The sequence below is a fragment of the Amblyomma americanum genome, chromosome 2 (genome assembly GCF_052857255.1).
Source record: "Amblyomma americanum isolate KBUSLIRL-KWMA chromosome 2, ASM5285725v1, whole genome shotgun sequence".
In the NCBI taxonomy this organism is placed as follows: domain Eukaryota; kingdom Metazoa; phylum Arthropoda; class Arachnida; order Ixodida; family Ixodidae; genus Amblyomma; species Amblyomma americanum.
In genome coordinates, this window is record NC_135498.1 from 122,429,292 (window position 1) to 122,439,779 (window position 10,488).

Here is a 10,488-nt window from a genome sequence, read left to right on the forward strand (position 1 = left end):
GACACCTAGCCTAGATTAAATTTAAATGATTTAATCAAAATACAGCCCCCCCAAAAAAACGACTTATTACAGTGCTAACATTGGGTGTGTTCACGTAACGCTAGCATACATACTTGAGTGTAATGGCAAGCCTTGCTTGTGATGGTACTGGTTCCCGTACAGCATGCAGTTTAGTAAGAGGCTCTTCGATGAGCGAGTGGTTCTTCAAACTTCTCGGCATGTGATACAACTTTTTAAAGTATGCAGGGTCGCTAGCCATAAGCAAGGGCATCTGCACACAGCAACCGCAATATGAGAACACAAGCAAACGAGGAATACATGCGAAATGATTTGTACAGCATGAGCTCACTGCAGTGTAAAACTCCGATTCTTGCTTCTGATTCTGCCAAATTGGCCGCGTCCACTGCTGCCTTGTTCTGGGCGCATTCATCATGTCCTTCCTTTCCTTAAGAAGGTAATAATGCTCCTGTAGAAGGAGAAGGTGTTGGTGGCAGCCGTGTGTCCGCTTGGCCGGCCGCTTCACCGTCTGCCTGGCTGTTCACCTCATCGAACACTGCACCATTCGCTGCTTCGAGCAAACTGTCTTTTTCTCTAAAAGAGCTCGAAGAGCAAGAGCGTAGAGGCAGTATATGCATCTATTTCAAATGAGGTGCTGAGGCATTGAGGTGAGCTCGCGCGCCAGAACAAAACAGGAAGCAAAACACTACTGATTGTAGTTGTGTGCAAAAACAATAACTTAAAAATGTTCTTTCTCAGATGGAAGCGCATTATATTTTATTTTAAAAAAAGGCATGGAAATAAAATGAAACTATTAGAATACGTTTGAATTTCACTTTGGTAAATTATTGCTTGGGATCCCAATCAAAGGCTGCTGGCAACGACACTGCGACTGGGACGTATTTTTTCGTATGGTGCGAATTCACCTTTACACCACCTTACATGGCGGAAGCACTAAGAAGGCCTTCAGTGAGAGCGTGCAATGAGGGTCATCAGTGAGGTAACGATGGTCCAACTCTGCTTGCGGAAACATCGCATCTTATACTGCCTTATACAGAGGAAGCACTAAGAAGGCCTTCAATGAGAGCCCTGCAGTAAGAAAACTTTCAAACTGACCTGAGGTGTCCTCACCACAATGAGGTTTCATAGTTTGGGCCTAAGGCTCTTTGATGGGTATGTTACCCGCTCCACTATGGTTGTGATGACAGTCTGCCCTCAGGACTCTTCGGGAAATTTGCAAGCCTCCAGTGAACTCTCCACTCGTACAAAATAAATGGGTAGTTGTTGAATAAAACGTACACTCGTCAAAACATGGTATTAAAATATCACGTTTTGAGGCCCCTACGGGTCCCTAGTTCACAATGAAGATGGACGGAATGGGCCGATTCTTATATGCGCACTTGACAGCGCAGTGAATGGGCGTAGTTATCTGGGAGATTACCCTTCATCCTGTTAATAACGTTATCCGTAGTCTGTATGTAAAAAGATTCTAAAAGCAGTCGTGACAATAAAGGTTTCATTGTATCTAAAATTGTGGCGTTTTCCCAATCAATGGTGTGCTTCATTTCTTGCACATGCTCTGCCAGTGGGTACTTCCCCTTTACCGGGAATTTCAGAATAGGAGTTGCCTCAACTCTTTGAGGCTGCCTCGATTTTTTACCTTGCTTTTCTCATTGTGTATCTGGCTTGGAGTGCCACTTCAGATCCTAGACAACTTCAGTTCAAGCTCCTAAGCATTTTGCAAATGTTCAGTGTTTTTAAAGGTTTTACTGCTTGTTCTGTTGGACCAACGTATGTTGGACCCATAACTATTGCACTTGGCAGGTTATGGACATTCATGTTTTATTTGAGTTTAAGGGGGAGAATCTATAAATTCCTCAGCTCAAGTAAAACTGCCCTCATTGCTTCCTGAATTGACTTTGAACTTTTTGTTTTGCGGTCAAACTGAAATATGAACTCGGATAGAGCAAATTTGCTTTATATTTAACTCTCCAAAGTTATTTTAGCATTAAGCATGTAAATGTATTTTTGTTACGAACTATACATTGGATACATCGAACTCAGCGCCTGTAATCGGTCACCAAATGCCTGTGATCAGTCATCAAATGCCTGCCAACGCCTGCTGCGCTGGCCCTGTGCAGCCTCCGGGAAGCCACGCTGTCCAGCTGTGCTTCAGTGAATCCCATGAAACGCAGGAGCGGGAGCAGCTTTTTAAAATCCGTGGCGTTGGCCAGCCTCGCTTTGCAGTGTTTCTACAGCACCAACGGTACAAGATGCTGTCCTCCATGCTTTCTTAGTTTGCATTTGTGAGTTGTGCTGCTGTTATCTTCCGTCTACTCCGGCTGTGCCTGCATTGCTGCACACTTGCTTCCTGGTGCTTCATCCTGCAATATGAAACAGTGGCAAGCCGTTCTGTGGAGTTTGCAATGAGCAGGCACAAGGGATAACTGTTCAGCATACCATTGTGGCGTCTTGTTCGGCTCTGCTTCCTGCCAGCAAATGCAATGGTGGTTTTACAGCCACTTGATGAAGGTAACATCTGTGCGTTCAAGATAGGCTACCAGAAGCGCGTAATTGAGCGGCTCTTAGTGAAACTGCAGGTTAATGATGAGCTGAAGATCAATTTGGTGGCCACAGTTGAAATGATCAGTTGTGCCTGGCAAGACAAGACTCGAGGCAATATCCGGAAGTGCTTCCATCATGCTAGGCTGCGTCATGAGGGTGTGGAAGCTAAGTGTGCGATGTGCGTAGTCCATCATGACAGTGATTTTGCCAAGCTGTGGAAAGAACTTGTTGATGTTCCAGATGCTGTGCCAACAGCAGTTGCCTTGAGAATTTTGCCTTTGAGAAGTTTGTGACATTTTACTACGACCTAGCTGTGACAACGAGCCCATTAGACTGATTTTGTTTGCAGTGTACTGGTGCCTATAGTCCATTTTATGCATAGCAGGCCCTCGCGGATGATTTCGCGGATAACTTCCCGCAAGTTGACGCTGGTGGTGGTTGTCGTGTCCGGACAGATTGCACAAAGGAAAGGCAATTGTAAGTCCGGGCGGATAACTTCCCGCAAGTTGACCCTGGTGGTGGTCGTCGTGTCCAGACGGATTGCACAAAGGAAAGGCAATTGTAAGTCCGGACGTTGAAGGCCTTCTCGATCGTGCAGGATTCTTGCATGAATTCGTCGACTGTTTTTGGTGGCTGCAGGACGAGGCTGCCAAAGAGCTGTTCTTTTACGCCGCGCATTAAAAACAATTTTCTTTTCCTCGGTCATCTCTGGGTCAGCGTGGTGAAAGAGGCGCTTCGTCTCTTCGACGTCACCGCGGACGGGCTCATTCGGAAGCTTGATCCTGGGCTCGAGGATTCGTTTGGCTCTTTCTTTCCTCACGGCACTGGTGAATACCTTCAAACGTTCCTTCTTGAATAGCTCCCATGTCGTTAGGGACGCCTAATAGTTTTCGTACCACATACGTGCTGAGCCCTCCAGTGAGAAAAATCGTGTCCAATTTTTTTCAGTGTCATCCCACTTGTTGAATGATGCCACGCGATCAGATTGGTGCAACCATTCTTCGGGATCTTCGCGAAGGAATCCATTAAAAGTTGGTGGCACCAGCTGCTGTTGTAGTATGATTGGTGTCGACATCTTTGGTGAGGTTGCGGTGCTCGTAGCAGCTTCTTTTCGTTGTCGGGTGCGGTCTGGCAGGGTCCTGAACTCAGGCTCCTCTCCCTGGAGACGTTGGCTGGCTCGGTGAGCTACTGGCTCGTCGTCCGGTCACGACTTGAAGGGGGCGTCCAGAACATAGAAGGCTACCCTGCACCTCCACCACATGTCATGTAGTGGTGACTGCAATCCAGGGAGCAGAACAACAGCGAAAATGGTGTCTAAACAAAACTCTTTATTTGGGCTGAACCACTCGGCGGCGACGTAGCAACAAGCGTGCTCGGCGGACGTCGAACAGAATGCCCGCCGCTCTTGCCTGTGCTCAATTTACAGCTGATAGCGAACATTCGAGATAAAGCGTGCAAAGTTACTAGAACATGCTGGAACAACGTAGAATCAATTTCGCCTGGATGCGATCGATCGAGATATTTCTGGTCGTGTCTTTCATCGCAAACAAAGCGCTTTGCAGGCAGCTTTGAATAATGAACAAACACTGCAAGGATTCGCGGCAATACTGCCACTCAGAGAAGCATTTTTGGCTCACTTTTCGATGAACCAGGCATAGACGGCCTTGTGTGGAGCTCTTCATAAGTTGGCTGCATCACCTTTTTATACTGCCCCAAAGTGCTCGATGAAAGAGCCTTCCCTATGCTGTCTTCATTCTTCAAAATCATCGATAGCGAACTCAGCGCGATGCCACTCTCTGCGGCAGCAATTGCCTTTTTCTTTCCGCTTTTCACTTAGGCAGTAATCCGTGCTTTTTTGTGCACCGAAAGAAACTTCAGCTTCTTCGTTGGCGGTGGCATACCTTGCGACTGGCGGAAAGACTATCCACACGCACGACACATAGCGAGAAAATGGCGTCGAGGCTACGGCTCCCATGCGGATAGATGCTTCGGCGTGGAAGGTGGAGGCAGCGAGCGACTGTGGATTTGGATTTGTCTTTGGTCTTATGTGCTACACCAACAAGCCTCCTCATGCCCTCGTCGCTTCTCTCTGACAAATTAAATCGCTCCGAATCAAATTTATTTTGTAAACATTATGTAAAAAAAGTAATTAAAATATATCCCATGAATTATTTAGCTGCTGCAAGTCACTGCTTAGCAGATGCAAATAGAGAATAGTCACCAGTACAGTATCGAACTTATGAAATGGGCGAGTCACTGAGCGGTGAATGCTTGCGAAAAATTCATAGAAGCAAATTATTTCGGTGTTGAGAGAATTTTAATACATTGAGTCTTATGGGGGTTTCACAGGGAACATAAGATACTTCTTTGTGATGAAAATTTCGTTGAAGTGGCATACATTGGGTCGAGATCACACATTTTGGCTTCCTCTTTCACACACCAAAGCACCAGGAACCAGGCCAGCATGAGTGAGAGGATGCTGTGCTAAAAAGAACAACCTTTAGGGCATTGACAGACATAGCCTTGTGCACAGAATGATAGCTAAGGGGCTGTTTTCTTCATATTTTGAATCTTTTTGACAAAGGCTGGGCAGAGCCTAATTGTAAGAGTTCTTGTTCCTTCTACTGTTTTTTTGAGCCATGAATCTGGTCACCTGAAGGGTATTCAGATTTTTGCAGCTCTTCTGCTCAGAGGTGCTTATGCTGCCATTCAAGTTATGGGAACATTGACCTGACAGCTGAAAACAGCAAACCATATATTTCTTTTGCTCACGAGCACTGAAATGGTGCCATATAATTCCAATCTAGGATGGGAGTACCCATGGTGCTCTTTCGTGCTCGTGTGTGATGTTTCATGCACATGATGGAATATCATGTGGCTGTTTTTGTCAAGTAGTAGTCAGTCACCATAGAAGCCTTCCTCGGGAAAAGAAAAGCCAGTTCATTTCAGAGCCTACCCATGGGAAGAAACATTGTGGAATAGGCCTGGTTGCACTTGAATGGTTGCTGGTTGTACTGGGAGCTCACTGGATCACATCGCATTTCTTTTTATTGCAAAACTCGGTTTTGCAAGGTCGTGATGGCTGATACTCTGCAGGGTTCGTAGCGGTCCTTGAAACCCTTGAAAACCCTGGAATTTAAAAATAGCATTTTCAAGGCCTTGAAAACCCTTAATTATTTTGAAGTCCTTAAATATCCTTGAATTTCTCCAATAGGCTTTCGTTCAGCCGGTTTTTAGCGGATGCCTCTTGAATGCCTGGCAACTATGTACTACTCAAGCCAACCAAAGCATCCAATCCAATCCGTTTCTGTAGCCACAACGCAGTAGCGTCGTTACAGTTGGTTACAGTGGCGTGCAACGACCGCAGCTAAGCCTACCTTCGTTGTGGGAAAGCGTGGTGCGCGAATAATCACTGTCGCGTCTTTTGTAGCTGCAATATGCCGGGAAGGTGCAATTTCCAGCAGTCGTGGTTAAATAGTGCTGCTTATAGGGAGTGGATTTCTCCGGATACGTCAAACACTCATCGGGCAAAGTGCAAGACATGCGGGAAAACCTTTGATGTATCATCAATGGGTGAGTCGGCCCTCAAAAGTCATATGAAGAGCGCAAAACACATTGTGAACATGAAAGCGACTACGGCACATAGTACGATGCGGAACTACTTGACAGCAGTTGCTTTTGAGCAACGCATCGAGCCGGCTCCATCGTCGTCGTCGGATGTGAGCAGCCTGTGCAAAGCGCACGAGTGTGTGACTGACGCGGAGATACTGTGGACCCTGAAAATGGTAGCATCACACTATTCCTACAACTCGTCAGCACACACAGGGGAATTGTTCAAGAAAATGTTCCCGGATAGCGAAATCGCTAAGTCATTTTCCTGTGGTGAAAGAAAATCTGCATACGTAGTGTGCCATGGTCTGAGACCATTTTTTCTCTCGTGCCTGCAACGTGAATTAGAGCAATCTGATGGCTACACCGTTCTGTTTGACGAGTCTTTGAACGACTGCCTGCAGAAAAAACAGATGGACATCCATTTGCGGTACTGGAGTACTATGCCCGAGCGTGTAACCACGAGATATTATACGTCGGTGTTCATGGGACATTCGACTGCCGAAGACCTTAAGCAGAAGCTTCTGGCTGCCTTGGCAGATTTGCCACTGGCGAAAGCTGTCCAGCTGTCTATGGATGGCCCCAATGTGAACCTAAAGTGTTTTAGGGAAATGCACAAATACTTGCAGCAGAACCATCAAGTTCAGTGTTTGGACCTGGGCACTTGCGGACTGCATACAATACATAACGCTTACAGGGCGGGTGCTGTTGCCAGCAAGTGGGGCATAGAGAATCTTCTTTCAAGCCTCAGTGCCATTTTTCATGATGCGCCAGCGCGGAGGGAAGACTTCACTACTGTGACAGGCCAAATGTCATTTCCTCTCAACTTTGTTGCTCATCGCTGGGTAGAAAATGTTGTTGTGATCGAACGTGCCATTGCGCTGTGGGGTGATGTGAAAAGGTACGTGGAATGTGCAAAAAAGAAAGAGGTGAACTTACCAAAGTGTGCGTCATTCACACAGCTCTGCGAATTTTGCCAGGACCCACTGCTGTTGGCCAAACTGAACTTTGCTCTCGGCATCGCGATGGTTCTTAAACCATTCCTCACGGAATACCAAATGGACAAACCACTGATGTTCTTTTTAAAAAGAGATGTGGAGTGTCTCGTGAGGAAACTTCTTGCAAGATTCATGAAGTGCTCAGTGCTGTCAGCTTCCACAGGAATTGTCAGTTTGCTCAAAATGGATCTCGTAAACCCAAATAACCATGTATCTTCAGAGAATGTTGACATTGGGCATGCAGCTGAAGAAATGGTCAAAGCTGCAAAGGTGAGCGCCAAGGACGTATTTGCCTTCAGGATGGAATGCAAACAGTTCCTTATCAGTACTACCAAGAAAATTCTGCAAAAGAGCCCGCTCACATACCATCTAGTTAGGAGCCTGTCTTCGCTAGACCCTCGCCAAATGACCTCAAAGCCAGACGAGTGCCTCGGAGGCCTCAGGAAAGTATTAGACGCGCTCATTGCAGTTAGGCGATTGGGTGAGCATGAGCGCGATTCGGTCCTAGGCGAATACACAGAACTTCTGCAAGAGAAGAAACACAACCTGCGGCAGTTTGACAAACACTCTTTTAGCCTAGACGAGTTCTACCTTGAGCTCTTGAAGGTTGACTATAAGCACTTGTGGAAAGTAGTGCGACTTCTCGTCTTGAGCCACGGGCAGACAACTGTTGAAAGAGGATTCAGTGTGAACCGTCAGGTCTCTGTCAAAAACCTGAAGGAGATCTCGTATGTGTCGCAGCGAATCGTTTACGATGCAGTAAGCAAGGCTGGTGGGATCCTGAACATTGTAATAACGAAGGAGTTGCGTAGATCTGTCTTGGCCGCACACAACCGCTATCGAACCTACTTGGAGGGTAAAAAAAAAGAAGCGATCGAGCAGTCAAAGGCATCAAAGCGAGGCCACATTGAAGAAGAAATACACGGCATGAAGATGAAGAGGAGGAGGCTGGAGGCAACAATTGCCGATTTAACAGCTTCTGCTGACAACTACGCTGAGCGGGCAGAAGCTACAAGCGACATCACCTTCATTTTGAAGTCCAACAGTTTGAGAAAAACGGCAAAAGAAAAGACTCTGGAGCTTGCAGAAATTGATGACAAGTTGAAGGGAAAGCTTCAGGAACTTAATCACGAGCCCACTGTTTGAGAGTGGGCCTCTTTTTGTGGGTGTGTGCAATACGTATGTAAAAAGAAACTAGTTGGCTATTGATTGTGGAAAATGTGCCTACTTTGACTTATGTGCAGTAAAAGATGTGCTTTCTTGCCGTAAAGCATGTTGTGGTCTTTTTCTATGATCTCAAAAAGTCTTCTTGTAAGTCCTTGAAAATTCTTTGTTAGAGCCTTGAAAGTCCTTAAAAACCCTTGAATTTTTTCCTTCACGGTGGCTATGAACCCTGCTCTGTCACATTGCTACTTCAGGGGTTCTTATACAAAACAAAAACCCAGACACATTCCAGAATGAAAACTTGTTCTTCTCACTAGTGCTTTTTAAATATGTCGCCACACCAACTGGTCCAACGCTCTACCCTATTAACCTTCCAGAGGCGGTATGTTTTGCTGGGATTATTATCGTCAACAATATGCAGGTTGTTCTGGAGCTTTTCAGAGCGGTTGTATGAAAGGCCGACTGACGCTACAAGACCAGATTTGATGCTAGGCTTCCAGTAGAGTCTCAACCTCGGATAACGCAAGACACCCATTCTGAGATGTAGTGCAAGAAGACACCTTATCTCTTCTTCATTGGTCTTGACTGAGGTTCCCTCCTGAAGCACCGAGCTTTGGTTGGTTTTATCCACAAATTCTTGAAAGACACTTTTCGGAACATATCTTCGGAAATAGTAATATGCTGATTGCATTTCTCCATGCAATTCAGGCACGTCGTCAAAGTCCCCTTGATATGTCGCATCTGGTTGCTGAAATGGTGTTCTTTTCCACCCAGTAGACATTCCCAGACTGCACTCGTCATCAGAACTCTCACTCTCATCGTCCGTTGGCGCAGTATCGTTCACATGAAGCTCGACAGCATCGTCATTGTCCTCGCATTCGTCCTCAACATCCGACAAATTTCCATCATCAAGCTCCTCAAACAGTGCATCTGCAGCAGCTTGGAGACTTCTGGAGTGACTTTGATGACAGGAGTAAAACAACGCCGTCGGGATCGACGAATCCGCGAGAATACAGAAGGAGCAAACCTGAAACACCACGCCCGTCGTAACTCAACGGGTGCCATTTGCAACCGCTCAGGCCTGATGGCGGCAAAATCGCACATCGAAAAAAAATGGCCATTTGCAACTGTTGAGCCCTGATGGCATCAAAATCGCACTGGAGAAAAAATTTCGCCAAGAAAAAACAACGCACTCAATTAATTCAGTTCAAGCACTCATGCACAAACCTAACCAATTAAAACTACAATTAAAAATCGGAATTCGAATAATTATTTTGTTGCAATATTTCAAAGTACGGGGTTACCTGCCTGACATGTTTTTGCCGGAGCTTCTCGTTCTTTGTGGCTGTCAGCGTGAAAACAGGATGTGATCACTCATGTCAATAGCTGTAGGGATTCCTGAAGGTCATTTCGGGAAAAAATGGCAGGTTTTGGTTTCGGTTTCGAAGCACCAAGGAGGAGTTTTACTTGTGGCAGGGCTGAAAAGGTTAAAGGCTTGAAAAGTCGCCTTGGCTAGCTTCGGTTGCCGTTGACCATAACTTTGAATAATGCAGCAGGTGGCAGGGACAGCACTACCTCGCTGGCATGGGCCTCGTCGCTGTCAAAAGGATTTGGCAGTCTTGTCGCCATGTGGCCAGCAACTGCACCAGCCAGTGCCGTTGCCAGCTCATTGGCCAGAATTTTACATATTCTACAGCATCATCCGCGCAGTAAAACACACTGAAGTGAAGCATTCTGTGCGCAACATGCAATGCTTAAAAAGAAAAGCAAGCAAAAATATTTTCACATTTTGCTAACCAGAACAGCACACACAATTAGTGTTTTGCTGAAAAGTGCGTACCGAGAAATTATACCTTGAGCTTGGCGCATGATAGCCTTAGTCGCTTATGCGCCATTAAACTCAACTCAACTCATACCGAGAAGATTTGTCACAATCACGTAAAATTGTTAGGATTAAAATGATGTCAGAATATGATATGTGTGAACATGCAAATAATGTATGGGACAGTTTTTGAATGAACTGTTTCGCTCACCTGTCCGAAAGATTTCTCTCGTTTGTTCAGATATCTGCTTTTTCAAGCAAGACTTCATATTATCCCAGTTTCCTTAACTGCACTACACATACAGTACGTGTGCCAGCCAAGCTATTATATTC

The 10,488-nt window shown here is 45.8% G+C and overlaps 1 protein-coding gene across 1 annotated transcript; it reads left to right on the forward strand.

Moving 5' to 3' along the window:
* Positions 1-5,655: 5,655 nt before the first annotated feature.
* Positions 5,656-8,559, forward strand: LOC144121786 (uncharacterized). Its single transcript, XM_077655183.1, has one exon. It carries the CDS (start codon positions 6,000-6,002, stop codon positions 8,313-8,315), a length of 2,316 nt encoding a protein of 771 aa, XP_077511309.1. The 5' UTR covers positions 5,656-5,999; the 3' UTR covers positions 8,316-8,559.
* Positions 8,560-10,488: the final 1,929 nt, after the last annotated feature.